The sequence below is a fragment of the Podarcis erhardii genome, assembly GCF_964252035.2.
Source record: "Podarcis erhardii genome assembly, chromosome: 16".
Classification (NCBI taxonomy): domain Eukaryota; kingdom Metazoa; phylum Chordata; class Lepidosauria; order Squamata; family Lacertidae; genus Podarcis; species Podarcis erhardii.
The window spans coordinates 713,759-731,537 of record NC_138514.1 but is presented as its reverse complement, the minus strand read 5'-3'; the positions used below and the strand labels follow the sequence as shown (position 1 = coordinate 731,537).

The following is a 17,779-nucleotide window of genomic DNA, read 5'->3' as shown; positions in this document are numbered from 1 at the left end:
GATTCTCCAGGCTGCAACCCTGAGTGGAGGAAGTGTTAGATGTGGCTAGTTGCTGTTCACTAGCAAAGATGCTGGATATACTGAACAGGGCTACAGAGAGGCAGGTACCTGTCGTATCAATATAGAGCACACATAAACAGCATGTACTCCAGACTCTAAGCTTTCATTAAAAATCAAAAACAAAGTAGGTCTCTTGTCTTCCTAAAATAAAAGTTATGAAGCAAAATGTCCACGTACCCCTTTCAGCAATTTCCATGGGATGAGCCAGCCTGCCCGCTCCCTGTTTCAGTGTTTTTAGCTGTGGCTCTTTTGGCTTTAGACCGCTTGCTTTGTTATTTCAAGTATTTATAGTTCTCTCTTCACCTCAAGACCCCAGGGTGGGGCAAAGAAGTATATTAAAACCACAATGAATGCAATTTAAAAAGCAGCAACACCAGAGTAAATCAGCACCAGTAAAATCATGAATACACAGTGGAAGTGAGGAACATGTTTAAGGATTTAGATTTGGTGGACAGAGTGCCTGAAGAACTATGGATGGAGGCTCATGACATTATATAGGAGGCAGCAACTAAAACCATCCCAACGAAAAGGAAATGCAAGAAAGCAAAGTGGCTGTCCAACGAGGCCTTACAAATAGGAAAGAAGGCAAGCAAAATGCGAGGGAGATAGTGAAAGATACAGGAAATTGAATGCAGATTTCCAAAGAATAGCAAGGAGAGACAAGAAGGCCTTCTTAAACGAGCAATGCAAAGAAATAGAGGAAAACAACAGAATTGGAAGAACCAGAGATCTGTTCAAGAAAATTGGAGATATGAAAGGAACATTTCGTACAAAGATTACCATAATAATATTAGTGGAATAGCAGAAAAAGAAAAGAAGAAGCTTGAAAAGTGCGAGGAGGAGGCAAAGAGCCAAATAAGTTCTGTAATTCTTCCGAATGAAATCGTACTTAGGTGTAATGAGGGCAACCCATAGCATGAGTGTTCATATTGAGTAAAAACAAAACAAAACCAAAGGGCACAATTTGGCTGCAAAAACTTGTGGTGCAGCAGATCCCTGGGTGACCTTAATTTCATGTGTTAGCTTCTCCAAGGAAAAGAACCCCGGCACTTGATCCCAGAAAACAGAAACAAAATGACCCCCAGAACGTATCTGAGTAAGTGCCCTTGGAGTCATTTCTGATGGTTTCCTGTGGAGACGAATGACTGTTAAACCTGTTTCAGCCTGTGGCATCCATGTGCTGATCTTAAAGCCATCAAATTTGTGCCCAAGGTTCAATTAGTCCTCTTGCTGCTGTTACTCAGGGACCTGTGGATAAGCTATCTGGTTTCACTAACTTTATCAGTCTGACAGTGTTTTAATCCATTAACATTTCCCTGTATCTTTCTAGGTTTTCAGCCATTATCTCAGCTGTCTGCTTACGAAATTATGGTCCCCAAGAGGATAACAAGAAAACACCGCGATGTGCTGACATCCAGGGTAGCAGAGGTATTTCAGAGCAGGATTTCATCATCAGCATGTTGCTTTCTGCTTTTTGTACACATCATCTGGAAGCAGCTGTGAAATAATTAAGCATGGATGTGCTTCCTGAATGGTACAGCTGCCGAGGGTTCAGGGCAGCCTAGGACTAAACTGTGTGTGCGTGCGTGCGTGTGTGTGTGTGTGTGTGTGTGTGTGAGAGAGAGAGAGAGCGCTGCATATTTGTTGCAGAAGCTTGTTGTGAGCAGCACCTATTGTTTGTGAAGTCAACAGTACACAGGGCTGAGACATTTGGCTGAATGAGGTGAAGAGCACATGGTGCTCCCTCTCCCTACATCATGGTGCATAACTGATCAAGTTATTTTGGCAACTGAGGCAGAAAAACTTACAAGGGCCTCCTCACCTGCCACTGTCAAAATGCAACAACTTTTGAAAAAATAACCTAAAAATGTGGTTCCCCATACCTGACATACAAAGCCAGTTGATGGTTTTGCAACTATTTCATTAAATAAAGAGAAAATGCACCAAAAGCTGAGCATTCAGAGAGAAAAACATAGACAGGGTGCTACTATGTCTTGCAGAGCAATTTAAATCAGACTTTTGTTGGCCTTGCTTAGTGGGTTTTAGTGGGAAAGTGCATTTTCTCTGCTGATATTATTATCCTTTTAATTTGTGGTTGTTACACTATGATTTTTATATTGCTGACAGTGTTGTTATTTTTCATGTTATGATTTTCATGGATGTAAACTGCTTTGTGTAATGTGTATGTATGGAAAGGGTGAGTGATGCACCTCCACCATACACACAAGGGTGTATTTGCTAGGCGGGGGGCCGACAGGACTGGGAATCTCTGGATTGTTCGGAACATGTCGATAATTAATTGAGGATTCCCAGATTATTCCTTCTTCTTTTGAGGATGAACTATCTTTTGAAGTTGATGTTGAAGGAACAAAGTATACACTTGAACTAGAAAAAAACAAGTAAGTGACTCATTTCCAGCTGCACTGGGCTGTTTTCCTTCCTCCTGGTTATTCTGAGTTTAAATTGGTCTGTTTGGCTCTTTTCCCTGGTTCTGAAAGTGACCTGTACAGGACTTAGTCTACAGCATGGGTAGGCAAACTAAGGCCCAGGGGCCGGATGTGGCCCAATTGCCTTCTCATTCTGGCCCTCGAATAGTCCGGGAATCAGCGTGTTTTCACATGTGTGGAATGTGTCATTATTTAAAATGCATCTCTGGGTTATTTGTGGGGCATAGGAATTTGTTCATCCCCCCCCCCCAAAATATATATAGTGTGGCCCCCCACAAGGTCTGAGGTTTCAACCCCCTGTTGAAAAAGGTTGCTGACCCCTGGTCTACAGGTCACTTGAGAGCCCTTCAGAGGAAACAACTGGTTGATTTGATTTCTCTGCCTGCCCCCTCAGCTTCCATACTAAACACCAGCAAAGCACTTTTGGCTTCGCCATCATGGTGACATGCCAGCTTATTTCTGATAAAGAAAGCAACTTTCCTTAAAGGTTATTAATCTGTACATGTGGTTTACAGTAGGCCATTTGTTGTAATGTATATTATAAAGGGGGGGGGACACAGCTACATCAAATGTGTGTGATCCCTCTCCATTCATAGTGAAATGCACTGATATGTCTCCAGCTGCTGCTTTTTGTTTTAAAAAAATCTTTATGATTTCATTTAGAATATACCATAATTGCAAGGATAGAATTATAAAAGCAACAGTTATTTTCCCCCCTTTCTGATTCCATGTTCTCACAGCCTTCTGTTTGCAAATCTTTACTTTTTCCTCATTCTTCTTCCAGGTCCAGTTCTGTGAAAGCACTTATTTTTTCAAAAGTTTTAAAAAGCCTCATTTATTATTTTTATAATGTTTTGTTTATTTTCTGAAAGAGGGTTGTTTGGTAGTGATAAAAAGAAAAGAGGGGAGTTTATAACTAATCCTGGTTTTAATGAGGTATCATTACTGTTCGTTCCTGATTAAGCATGAGGTCTAAGAACATTCTTAATTTTCAAGTTTTTAATTTTGCTTAAGTTAAGCATTCTGTACTCTTTTGGTTATTTTTCAAAGCTGTCTTGGGAGGGTTTGAAAAACAAGACTCTGAAGGCAGGGAGGGGGTTCAGGTGGTTTAGCAGACTGGCTTTTGAACCTGCCTTTCCTCGTTCCCTTCCAACCTTGCAGCTCAACATTGCTGGTTCTGCATTTTTTCCTTAATCTTTAAAACAATTGTTGCCTAATGCATTTCTTCCCATAATTCCCTCTCCAATTCCTCCAGAGCCCTTGTGCCCAAAGACTTCACAGTTTATACTTACAATGCTGACGGCTCGCTGCATTCTGAGATTCTGGATCTCAAGGTATGTTTTCCTTTCAAATACATTTCTTGGGAGCCCACCTCTCCATCCTGCTGGGCTGGCATCTGGAGGAGTAAAGTAGCAAAGATTTTCCAGGCACAAGTGGGAGCCAAGGGCAAATGAGTTCAATTGCCTGAGATGTAGGAATAGGGCTGAGGGTTGCTGTGTCTGCAAGAGTGGTATTGGGGTTGGATGTTTGAACACCCTCCCTGAATGTAGAAAAATACCACTGCAAGGTAAAGGCTAGTCTTGTCTTGAACTTTATTACGTTCACAGACCAGGATAAAAAACAAACAAACATATAAATAAAATAGCAGTTAGGATTTTTTTAACTGATAAATGTTGGAGCAAATAAGGACAAGGAAACAAGCATAGGATAAAACAAGATCAAACATGGATAACGGATGGATAAAAACTGATAATTAAAACAGATAAAAAGTAAAAACAAATAAAAACATGCAGTTAAAACAACTGTAAGAGCGTAAGAACTAAAAGACTCGCAGTTAAAACAACGCTAAGAGGCTGCAGAGTAGAAGCCTCTGACATAGAGGACCCTCACAGCATTGGAAACTGGTGTGCAAATATGGTTAAAACAGACAATTAAAACAATGTACAACAATAAATTTAGACACAATGTGCAACAATAAACTATCCCAGGGAGTTGACTCAGAGTCACCAATGGAACCGAGTTTGGGGATTTTCATGCCGGACTATTTTGAGTTGGGTGATGGTCTGCGTCTACAGATTTGCACACAGAATCTGGCAACCATCCAGGTCTTCTTCTGCTCTTTGCCTAACAGCAAAAGGTCCAATTTTTGCTTTTGCGGGAGGTCAGCGAGCCTCACCAGTAGGGGATCAATGAACTTACTGCGTGCTTCTTCATAAAAGGGACATTTAAAGAACAAGTGTTCTGGGCTTCCTATCTCTCCCAATGGACAGGTGCAAAGTCTCTGGGCATAGGGGACTTTTCTAAAGGCTCCATCCAGGACTGGCGAGTGTAAATGCCCTTCTTGCGTTTCTAGATACAAGAAAGAAGAGATATGCTGCCAGTGCGGCTATGTATCTCTCGATTTCTCCAATTTTATAGCCGGGGCACCTTGCGCAGTCCCGTTGTCTCTCGGTATCTAATATTCTTTGCCTGACCGTGGCTTTTGCCTGGCCCAAGCCCAGACTTAGAAGGGCCTGAGGGGCAAAACCCAGTTTCGGGAGGGTGTTCAGAACTGCAGTCTGCCAGCCTGACTGGAATTGGTCGCAGAGGATCAGTGGGGCTATCTCTCCGGGGAGCAGATTCAATGTCAGCCATTTGTATATTGATGTTAAGCAAATGCTAGCTTCCACTCTCATCATCCCCGTTTCCAATCTCACCCATGCGTTTGAGACACATCTGGGGACTTGGAGGAGAGCTCTAAGAAGTCTAGATCGAACTCTCTCAAGGGGGGAGAAAGCAGAGGAAGGCGGACTCAAAAAGGAACCATACAGGAGTTGTGCCAAAGTTTTGGCCTTGTATAATTTTAGAGCTGCGGGGACAAAGAAGCCCCCTTGTGCTCTGAAGAATTTAAGAATACAATTTGCGTTTTTTCCCGCTGAACTCCTGATGAAGTTTATGTGTAGTGTGTTGGTTCCTGAGGCCTGTACCACCATTCCTAGATACTTGTAGTTTGTGACTTGTTCTAATTTATGGCCTTGGAGTTCCCAGCTTCTAAGCTTTGGTTTTTCCCCAAAAGCGAGTATCTTGGTCTTTTGATAGTTGATTTTGAGACATTCAGATTCACAGTATGCTGCGAGCTTTCTTAGTGCTCTTTTGAGTCCAATGGGGGTTCTAGATAGAATTACTGCATCATCGGCATATAGCAGGACCGAAATATGCCGATTTGCAAGCTTCGGCGGGTGGAGTTCTGAGTCATTGAGTGCAGATACTAAGTTATTTAGATAGAAATTAAATAGTAGAGGGGCCAATAGGCACCCAGGCCTGACTCCTTTGAAGGTTTTAATTGGGTCCGTTAGGTGTCCTAGGCGGCTGCACCTGACTCTAAGGGCCGTGTTTGCATGCAGTGCCTGGATTAAGAGCAGGAGCCTTCTATCTATATTGGTACCCTGTAGTCTGTCCCAGAGTCTGGTTCTGGAGACTGTATCAAAAGCTGCTTTTAGGTCAACGAAGGCAGCGTATAGTGAGGCCTGCCCTCCTGATTTGTATTTGTTGATGAGATGTTGTAGCGTTAGGCAGAGATCTGTCATGGACCTTCCGGGTAAAGGCTAGTCTTCTCCTTGGCCTGCTCACTACCTGCTGTGTTCCTGAGGACAGGCTGCTCCCTGTCCTTAACCTGGCATTTAATTTTTTTTAAAGCCCTGGCTTGAATGTGGATGGCATCATTCACATGCTCATAGGCCCCAGTGCTACTTGTGAGACATTTCCTAGCACCCTGCTTGTATTTCCAAAGGTCTTGGAGATCATGCTTACTTCCTAACAGCTCCAAAACTCTGTCAGCTTCCAGGTGTTGTGTGGCATTCTCCCCTCCCCCGCCAAGCGAGTTCCTTCCAGATGTGTGTCTCTGAACTCTGGCTGCCTGGTGATGTTGTGGTTATTGAGATGGAAGTCAGTTTCTGTCATGTAATTGGATGGTAGAGCATCTATGCCAGCATCTCCAGTAGGACTGGGAAAGGTTCCTGCCCCAAATCCTGGAGAACCTCTGCCAGTCAGTGTGGACACTACTGAGGTAAAATGCCTGGGGGCTTCCTATGTCTCTACCATGTTTTTATTAGTAGGCTCTTGGCTTTGCTGGCTAATTAGTTGTTGTAAACAAATAGTCCCTTTGTGGGAGTTCCCCCCTTCCTTTCTTTGTTTTGCATGTTTGCATAGCACAGAAGAAGAGCCTTGCTGGTTCAGACCATGAGTCCCTCCGGCCCAGCTCACTGCTTTCCACAGTGGCTACTCAGAGGCCTCCAGGAGGCCCACAAATGGGGAGGAAAGGTCATCACCTGTCACATGGTTGCTGACTAGCAACCTATCCCCAGAGCTGAGGGAGGGGGAAGAACAGGAGCCGTTAGAAAAGACAGGAGAGGGAGAGGAGGACAAGCAAGCAGAAGGAACTCAAGCAGCGAGGACGCTCCCAGATGCTGGAGACCATCAACACCACTCAACCAGTTCACAGACAGAGGGAGAGTTAATGCCCATTCCTTCAGCACAGGACAGAAGGGGGTTAAAACGTAGGGAACATAGAAGGCGCTTGGGGCTTCCCAAGCTCCTCTGCTGGAGGAGGAGCCAAAAGCTCCCACTTCCTGGATCTGCTACTGAGGATTAGGATGCATTAAGCTATGTCCTGTGCCTTGTAAATATGTATGTAAATAAAGACTGTAAATATATCTATGAGTGAGCAGAGGTATTTTTTTGCGAAAGGCTTCCAGACCCATCACACAACCTGGTGTTCATTGATATACTGCTGCTGAACTTGGAGGTTCTATTTAGCTACAATTGTTGAACAGACACTGATAGGTTTCTCTTTCTGCATCAGGGACGGGGGAACCTGTGACCCTCCAGATGTTTTGGGGCTCCCCTTGGTGTTCCGAGCACACGCAGCCCAAGAAGGACAGACAGCTTGCAGTCTAATTCTTTATTGGCAAAGCGCACCCTTAGGGTAGCTCCTAAGGCATGTTGTGGAGGGTGGGGGTGAAAAAGAAAACTAATCCTCCTTTAAGACTGGGAATATCCCCTCACTCTTCCAGTTTAGGATATTCCACCATTCTTCAGCAGAGTTGCTTTTCTTTCAGCAAAGTAAAGGCTCAAACAAAGCTTTAATAATAAAGAAAACTGTAACATAATGACATCCTGTCTGAGAGAGACTAAAAGCACATCCTGGGGCCAGAAGGACACTTGGTCTGTTGGACTGAATTGAACTGGACACCCAAAGGGAGGGGCCAGTTCTGGAGCACAACACAGAAGCCCCACCCACCAGATGACAGACATTCTACTAATCCAGTTGGGCCCCAGTGTTTTTCTTACAAAGGTGCACAGTGCTTCCGGCGGCTAAGCAGTTGGCATCCCCTCCACTGGCTTTTGCTCCCAACTGGACTGCTGAAGCAGCAGGGTGACCATGCCTCCACCCAAACTTATGTACCCTCGCTGAATGGTGCGCATGCGTGCGCAAGCAATCTGCAAGATTTGGCCTTAAGTCCCAAGGCACTCCTTCTCTTGTGGAAGAGCAGAGTAGCAGAAGCTTGGTGGAACGGATGTGTTGGGTTTCAATAAATCACGCAGAGTCAAAACACATTAGCAAAGGGAATTTTTTATTAAGGATTAGGCTTAGTTACAGCAAAAAAAAACCCTCAAGAATAAATGTATAGAAACTCAGAGGATGCGAAGAGAAGAAAACAAAAGTAGGAATAACCAGGCAGTTCCCTGAACAACTGCTATATCTCTTCTGGCTCAGTGTCCTTGAGATAACATATCAAGAAAGTACAGGGTAACTCATAACATGTCCAACTGTTTCAGCAGAAATGAACAGTTACAGACACACTGGAATAGATCAGTACTTTCCAGTTCTGAACAGTTTCTGCCTTCAAAAAACTTCAGCCATGACATTCTCCTGCATGGAAGTTGCTGCCATTCCTGTCTCTTCAAGCCCCTCCTGGTCCTGGGGGGCAGTGGAGGAGAGGACATTTGCCTTGTATATGAAGCAGCAGCAGCCCTCCTGATGGGTCCTCCTGATTAACAGCTGTTAAGCGGGAGGATTGGATCCTGCCTGATGTGTTAAGTGGGAGAGTCCTAGCTTTCCTAGCTGTATAACAAAATAGGATTTGAATCCCTTTAAAAAAAGATAGCCCCATCTGTGAATTATTTTGGAGGTGGTTCTGGTGTTGGGTGTCTGGTCCCTGGGACAACACAGGGTAAATTGCCCTGATCCAGGTGGCAGGTCGAGGGGGTAGGTGTCTGTGCAAAGTCTCAATTTGTAGAACTCCTAAGCTGCCTTCCTTTGGAGTAGATCCCAAGGCTGCTTCCACACATCAAACAAGCCATTATCAACAATGAAACAGTAGCATTTCATAATAATCGTAGGACCTTGGACAGTTCCACTAAATTCACCAAATGTCTTAGTAAATAGATGTGTCTTAACTTGGTTCTGGAAACTCAGAAACATAGCTGACATCTGTGTGTACCTGAGCGTGGAGATAATTTCATAGTTGGGGTGTCACTACAGAGAATCTGCTATCACATGTCTTCACACTTTGATTTATTTTTTTAAAATTTGATTTTTATTGAAATTTACAATCACCAACCAACTCCCACCACCCACCACCAAAACATCACATCTTGTTACATGTATCCTACTTTGTGTTTCATAGATCCATTAGCTTCCGTCCTTCCCTTCCAGCAGTTTTCCTATTACATTCTATAGTTTACAGATTCTTTAATTATAAATTATGCCATGACATGAGAGGTATTTCAATCCTGCCAACGTTTTCATATTTGTACAATTCTCACTTATATAAACCATAAATTTACTCCATTCTTTTTGGTACTTTGTCTCCTCCTGATTGCGAATTCTGTGTGTCAGTTTAGCCATCTCAGCATACTCAACCAACTTTATCTGCCATTCTCTTATCGTCGGCATCTCCCGTTGCTTCCACTTTAGAGCTATCAGAACTCTGGCTGCAGTTGTTGCATATAAATATAATCTTTGAATAATTTTATTCAGTTTTTAAAACACATAATTAAAAGACAAACACATCACAAAACACAAACAAACATAAACAACATAAATAAATTCATAATCTTCTTTTCTTGTAACTTCTTTCAATCGACTTCCCCATACCTCCCTTTCGCTGCATCCTTATTTTAAAAAGAATTTTTTTTTAGCAACCCTTTAGTCAATTTATCCATTTAGTTCCCTTCATTAAATTCCCATAAATTTGTTGGTTACAGCTATAATTCTCTGCTTCTTACCCCTTGACATCTTAAAACTCATCAATTTTACAACAGTTTTTAAGATATATTTTAAATTTCTTCCAGTCTTCTTCTACTGCCTCTTTCCCCTGGTCACGAATTCTGCCGGTCATCTCTGCCAATCCCATGAAGTCAATCACCTTTGTCTGCCATTCTTCCAGAGTAGGTAGTTCTTGCATCTTCCAATACTTTGCCAGAAGAATTCTTGCTGCAGTAGTAGCATACATAAAGAAAATCCTATCCTTCTTTGGCACCAATTGGCCAACCATGCCCAGGAGAAAAGCCTCTGGTTTCTTAATAAATGTCCATTTAAGGACTTTCTTAATTTCATTATAGATCATTTCCCAGAATGCTTTCACCCTCGGGCAGGTCCACCATAGGTGATAAAAGGTACCTTCATTCTCATTACATTTCCAACATTTATTACTGGGCAAATGATAAATTTTTGCAAGCTTGACTGGGGTCATGTACCACCTGTAGATCATTTTCATTATATTTTCTTTTAAGGCATTACATGCCGTGAACTTAACACCAGTGGTCCATAACTGTTCCCAGTCAGCAAACATAATGTCATGACCAATATCCTGTGCCCATTTAATCATAGCTGATTTCACCGTTTCCTCCTGTGTATTCCATTTAAGCAGCAAATTATACATTCTTGACAGGTTCTTAGTATTGGGTTCTAACAGTTCCGTTTCTAACTTTGACCTCTCCTTCTGAAATCCTATTTTCCTGTCCTCTTTAAATGTCTCATTTATCTGGTGGTAATGCAGCCAATCTCGAACTTTGGACTTTAGTTTTTCATAACTCTGAAGCTTAACCCTTTCACCTTCATATTCTAAGATTTCACAATATTTTGGCCATTTAGAATCCATATTAAGTTTTTTCACCCCCTTGGCTTCCATTGGTGACAACCACCTGGGAGTTTTAGTTTCCAATAGATCTTTGTATCTGCTCCAAACATTATATAATGCTTTTCTAACAATATGGTTTTTAAAACCTTTGTACACCATTGCCTTGTTATACCATAAGTATGCATGCCAACCGAAACAATTATCATATCCTTCCAAATCTAAGATGTCTGTGTTCTCAAGAAGTAGCCAGTCTTTCAGCCAGCAGAAAGCTGCTGCTTCGTAGTATAATCTTAAGTCCGGCAGGGCAAATCCCCCTCTATCTTTTGCATCAGTTAAAATCTTAAACTTAATTCTGGGCTTTTTGCCCTGCCAGACAAATTTTGATATGTCTTTCTGCCACCTCTTGAAACAATCCATCTTGTCTAGAATTTGTAAGTTCTGAAACAAAAATAGCATTCTAGGCAATACATTCATCTTAATAGTAGCAATTCGACCTAACAAGGACAGTTTCAACCTTGACCATGTTTCTAAATCTTTCTTTACTTCTGACCAACATTTTTCATAATTGTCTTTAAATAAATTCACATTCTTAGATGTTAAGTTTACCCCCAGGTATTTCACTTTTTTCGTTATTTCCAAACCTGTTTCACTCTGAAACCTCTCTCTTCCTTCCATTGTTAAATTTTTCTCCAAAACCTTTGTTTTCTGTTTATTCAATTTAAATCCTGCTACTTGACCAAATATTTCAATTAATTCCAACACTCTTTTAGTACTAGTGTCTGTCTGGCTGTTGCAAAGTCAAAACTAGGTCATCTGCAAATGCTCTTAATTTATAATGTCTGGCTCCGACCTGAACTCCTTTAACCAACTGGTCCCTTCTAATCATATTTAACAAAACCTCCAAGACTGATATAAAAAGTAGAGGAGATATTGGGCAACCCTGTCGTGTACCTTTTTCTATAGGTATTTCTTCTGTTACCACATTGTTTACAATTAACTTTGCTTTTTGTTCCGAATATATTGCACCTATACCGTTTTCAAAACCTTGGCCTACCCCCATCCCTTGGAGATTCTTTTTCATAAAGCTCCAACAAATGTTGTCAAAGGCTTTCTCCGCATCCACGAAAATTAAAACAGCCTTTCTATTAATGTCAACTTCTAACAGCTCCAAAATATTGATAATGTTCCTCACATTGTCTGACATATGTCTCCCTGGGAGAAAGCCAGTTTGGTCCTTATGAATCTCCCCTAATAACACTCGCTTCAATCTTTTTGCCAAAATGTCTGCAAAAATTTTATAATCCACATTGAGTAAAGATATAGGGCGGTAGTTTTTAACCTGGTTTTTTTCAGTCTCTGATTTCGGTATAAGTGAGATGAAAGCCTCTTTCCACGATTCAGGTGCCTTTTTCCCCTCCATAATTTCATTGCAAAGTTCCTTTAAAGGTTGTATTAACCAATCCTTCAGCATTTTGTAGTAACTGGCAGTCAAGCCATCTGGTCCTGGTGATTTTCCCAGTTGCATATTCTGGATGGCACCCTCTATCTCTTGTTCTGTTATTTTCTCATTCAGGATCCTTTTATTTTGTTCTGAAATTTTTGGTAATCCGTAATTTCTAAGGAATTCTTCAATTTCTTGTTCGTTTACTGGCCCTTGTGTATATAATTTCCTAAAAAAACTTTGAAAACAATTACTTATCTCGTTGGGTTTGTAGATAGTCTTTCCCTCCATCTCTAAACTCGTCACTGTATTCAGTTTCTGCCTCTTTTTTAGTTGCCATGACAAAAGTTTCCCACATTTATCTGCAGATTCAAATGTTTTTTGTCTCATTTGCTTTATTTTCCATTCTATTTCTTGATTCATCAATTCCATATATTGCGTCTGATAATACTTTATCTCTCTCAAGATCTCTTGGGACTTTGGTTTGGACCTCAATTTCTTTTCTCCTTCTTTCATTTTTCCTAAAAATTTTTCTTTCCTCTCATTTTGTCTTTTCCTTTTTATAGAGTTCTGTTGAATTAGGAAACCTCGCATCACGGCTTTGCTAGCGTCCCAGATTGTTCTTTTCTCCACGTCTGTTCTCAGATTTATCTCAGAATAATCTTTCAATGTTTTTTGGGCCTTTTTATAAATCTCTTCATCTTTAAATAGGGTGTCATTCATTCTCCATCTGAAGGATCCAGTTGTTGTTAATTTCATCTCCATCTTTACAGCGTTATGGTTGGAGCAGGTTTTTGGGCAGATTTCTATTTTTTTTGGTTCTTGGCGCCAGGCTGCTAGTAATCCAAATTTGGTCAATTCTTGTCCATGTCATTTTTGCTTCAGAAAAGAAGGTTCCCTCTCTTTCAAGAGGGTTCCTTGTTCTCCAGATATCAATCAAGTCCATAGTTTCAGTCATTTCAAAAAAAGTCTTTGGTAGTCTCCCCTCCTTTGAAATCACTTGTCTCTGTGCTTTATCCATGTTTGTGGAGATGACTCCATTCATATCTCCCATCAATACGATTTTATAATCCAGAAAGTCCATTAAAGTCTCATGCAACTTCTTAAAAAATTCAGCCTTCCCTTCATTTGGTGCATAAACTCCGACTATCAGAATTTTTTCTCCTTGAATTTGTATTTCAATTGCCAGGTATCTTCCTTGTTCATCTTTAAATATCATTTTTGGAGCCAGTTTTTCTTTTGCATAGATCACCACTCCTCTTTTCTTCACTTTGTCTGATGAGATAAATTCCTGTCCCAGTCTCTTATTTATCAATAATTTCCTGTGTGTCCTGACAATATGGGTTTCTTGCAAGCATATTAAGTCTAACTGCTCTCTCTTCAAAATATGAAAGACTTGGCGTCTTTTTCGGGGAAGGTTCAAACCGTTACAATTCCAGCTAAGAAGTTGCAGAGACATTTTGTTACTAAGTACCTGTTCCTCCAACTGCTCCAAGTTTCTGTTCTTCTTCTGATGGTGGTAACAAAAGTCCAAATGACAGATTAGCAATATCAGTTGGTTCTTCCTCGTCTACAGTTCCTTTCTGCAAGTCTTCCCGGTGTCTCCCCAAAAACTGTTCTTTATCTTGGATTGCATATAAATATAATCTTTGATCTATCTTTTTAATCCCTTCTCCCACCAAACCTAGCAAAAATTCTTCCGGCTTTTTGGGAAAACTGTACTTAAACATCTTTTTTAACTCGTAAACCGCATCCCAAAACTCTTTTATTTTATTGCAAGACCACCACATGTGATAGAAATCGCCGTCTTTTTCCTTGCACTTCCAGCAGGTTTTACTACTTGTTCTATACATTTTTGCCAATTTGGTGGGAGTGAGATACCAACGATAAACCATCTTCATAACATTTTCTTTTAAGGCAGAACAAGCAGTGAATTTTATGCTCTCATTCCAGAGTTTGGCCCATACATCATATTCTATGTTATGTCCTAAATCAATAGCCCATTTTATCCTAGCCTCTTTTATAAATTCATCTTTTGTGTTCCATTCTAGTAAGAGATTGTACATTTTTGAAAATAGCTTGGATTTACTCTCTAAAATATCTATTCGATTTTTTTGTCCTCAAATCCTGTTTTTTTATCCTCTTTAAAGACATCATTGACTTGATGGTATTGCAACCATCCTGTCAATTTTTCAGCAATACACTCATAGGGCTTTAATTTCCAACCTTTTTCAGCCTTCATCAAAATTTCCTCATATGTGGCCCCTTTCCCTAGTATGTTCAGTTTTTTAACTGTTAATATATCAATTGGTGACAGCCACCACGGTGTTTTCCTTTCCAACAAATTCTTGTTTCTTTCCCAGACTTCAAATAAGGCACCTCTTATCACATGATTTGTAAACCCCTTATGCACTTTTGCCTTACCACATCAAAGATAAGAGTGCCATCCAAATCTATTGTTGAACCCCTCCAAATCTAACAAGTCTAGGTTCTCCTGAATTATCCAATCCTTTGTCCAACATAAACATGCTGCTTCATAATAGAGTTTCAGATCAGGTACTGCAAACCCCCCTCTTTCCTTCTTATCTGTCAATATTTTAAATTTAATTCTTGGTCTTTTCCCTTGCCATATAAAACGCGAGAGGGTTTTTTGCCACTCTTTGAATTGTCTTAAACCTCTTATTATCGGAATTGTCTGGAACAGAAACAACATTTTCGGTAATAGATTCATTTTAATCACAGACATTCTTCCCATCATTGATAGCTTTAATCTGTCCCGTATTTCTAATTCTCTTTAAATCTCCTTCCAGACTGGTTGATAATTGTCATTAAAAAGATTTATATTATTTGCCGTCATCCAAATTCCCAGATACTTGACTTTTTTGGCCACCTTGATTTCACATGTCTTCACACTTTGAGTACATGTAGCTGTACCCTCACATTGCTTCCGGAGGGCATGTTTGCTGAGCATTCTTCTCAATGTGTCTGCACAGCATTTCAGGGAAGTTCTACAATGCCATTCTGATTTGTTTGCGGACAAGTTATATGAGCCATTATTATCTTACACTTTCTAGGGAATTTCCCTTGTGCTTTCCTTAACTGAAAAAAGGGGTGTGTGTGTGTGTGTGTGTAGAAGCAGGCCTGTTGCTCAAGAGACCAAATCCATTTTAAAAGGGTGACCTGAATCAACAGGTATGCAATAGAGTCCAACCCTCAAAATAGCAACACCTCATTTTCTTGATTCATGAGAGCGTTGTGGTATCAACACTGTGAGCAACAAGAAACGCTGCATGCAGTCATTTCTTAATCCCCCCCCCCCTTGTTTTCTACCTATTCAGGATCACTGCCACTATCAGGGATATGTAAAAGGAGTAGCGGATTCCTTGGTCGCTGTCAGCACTTGCTCTGGACTCAGGTAAGTGATACGTTCTTGTGCTTTTTGGGGGGGAGGGGGCAGAATAGTGGCTGCCCCTCCCTCAAAGCATCCTGCGTTTCTGTGTACTGACAGTGGCCTCTGAAACCAGGGGTACAGATCCTCAGGCCTGGGAGTCAAATACAGTCATTTTCATGACTCCTCCCTCTTTTTGTCTCTGGACACTCCCGACCACCACCACTGGTACGCGATACCCAGAAAGTGGCCTGTGAGGGAATGCAGCCCCTGGGCTGGGAAACGCGCCCCCCCCCAATGTGAGCCACAGCAACTTCTCCTTTTTGCCCTTTGCTCCTGGGGCTTCTAGACATTCTGGCTGAGATGCTGGAGACATTTTCTCCATCAACCCTGCAGCACCTCGTCTTGTCCTTCTTAGCCAAGGTCAGGCTGCCTTAATTGATTAATCAATTGTATTTCATAGAAATAGAATTAGATTGTAGAGTTGGAAGGGACCTCATGGGACATCTAGTCCAACCCCCTGCAGTGTAGGAGTCTCAACTAAAGCATCCATGGTAGGTGACTATCCAACCTCTCCTTGAAAATCTCCAAGGAAGGAGAGCCCACAACTTCCCAAGAGAGTGAAACAGAAAGTTCTTCCTGGTGTTTACATGGAATCTCCTTTTTGTAACTTGGATCCTCCAGAGCAGGCGAGCAGCTGGCCTTTCTACTGAGGCTCTCGAGGAGGCGGAAGTGGTTCTCCTGCCTACCCTCCCATCTGATTCTCTCTTTTTTTTTTTTTAAATATTTATTAAAGTTTTTAAATATAAATGCACAAATAATAAACAATCTTACTTCTGTCACAAACATAGTTTCATCACTTCTTTGGACTCCCTCACGTCTCCCGCTCCCATTTACATCGTTAAAAGTTTTTTCCAAACAAATTATCAACTTGTTTACAAATCTCATGTCCAGTCATTCAAATATGATCTAGCAATTCTTCCAAAAAATTTTATATTTTCTTTAGTCTCACTTATCATCAAATTTTAATTCTAATTTAGTGGTGGCCGATTTTTTATAATCTAGCATCCTTCTTAACATTCAGCCAAGATTACAATATTTTTGTAAATACATCTTAAATTTCTTCCAGTCTTCCTCCATCTTCTCTTCTCCCAGGTCTCGGATTCTGCCAGTCATCTCGGCCAGTTGCATATAGTCCATCAGCTGCATCTGCCACTCTTCCAGTGTGGGTAGATCTTGAGTTTTCCAGTTTTTTGCGATGAGTATCCTTGCTGCCGTTGTTGCGTACATAAAGAATGTTCGGTCCTTCTTTAGCACCTTCTGGCCGACAATACCCAGGAGGAAAGCCTCTGGTTTCTTAGTGAAGGTATACTTAAATACCTTTTTCAGCTCATTATATATCATTTCCCAGAAGGCCTTCACCCTAGGGCATGTCCACCAGAGGTGAAAGAATGTTCCTTCATTTTCTTTACATTTTCAACATTTATTATCAGACGAATGGTATATTTTGGCAAGTTTAACTGGGGTCATGTACCATCTATATATCATTTTCATTATATTTTCCTTCAGAGCATTACATGCGGTGAAGTTCAGCCCAGTGGTCCACAACCTTTCCCAATCCTCAAACATAATGTTATGCCCAATGTCCTGCGCCCACTTTATCATAGCCGATTTAACCATTTCGTCTTGTGTATTCCATTTTAACAGCAAGTTATGCATTCTAGATAGTACCTTAGTCTTTGGTTCTAACAATTCTGTTTCTAACTTCGATTTCTCCACCTGGAACCCTAGCTTTTTGTCATTTTTAAAAACTTCTTTAATCTGAGCGTAATGTAACCAGTCTCGCACCTTATCCTTCATTTTCTCCAAACTCTGCAATTTCCAATTGTCTCCATCTTTTTCCAGTATTTCCCAATATTTTGGCCATTTGGCCTCCATATTGGGTCTTTTTCGGGCCTTAGCTTCCAGAGGTGAAAGCCACCTTGGAGTTTTATTCTCCAATAAGTCTTTATATTTTGTCCAGACATTGAACACTGCTTTCCTGACAATATGGTTCTTAAAGGCCTTATTGATCTTAACTTTATCATACCATAAGTATGCATGCCAACCAAAAGCATTGTTAAAACCTTCCAGGTCTAATACATCAGTGTCTTCGAGGAGTAGCCAGTCTTTTAGCCAGCAGAAAGCTGCGGCTTCATAGTAGAACTTTAAGTCTGGCAGGGCAAAGCCCCCTCTTTCTTTCGCATCTGTTAATATCTTAAACTTAATTCTGGGCTTTTTGCCCTGCCAGACAAATTTAGATATATCTTTCTGCCACTTC

General features: G+C 41.0%; 1 protein-coding gene across 1 annotated transcript in view; it reads left to right on the top strand.

Moving 5' to 3' along the window:
- The window catches only part of ADAM9 (ADAM metallopeptidase domain 9), a 116,805-nt gene that overhangs the window by 27,928 nt on the left and 71,098 nt on the right, over nucleotides 1–17,779 (top strand). Inside the window, exons 2-5 of the mRNA XM_081843863.1 lie at nucleotides 1,391–1,488; nucleotides 2,395–2,459; nucleotides 3,763–3,841; nucleotides 15,410–15,486. Coding sequence (XP_081699989.1) covers nucleotides 1,391–1,488; nucleotides 2,395–2,459; nucleotides 3,763–3,841; nucleotides 15,410–15,486 — 319 coding nt within the window. The remainder of the gene's footprint in view (nucleotides 1–1,390; nucleotides 1,489–2,394; nucleotides 2,460–3,762; nucleotides 3,842–15,409; nucleotides 15,487–17,779) is intronic.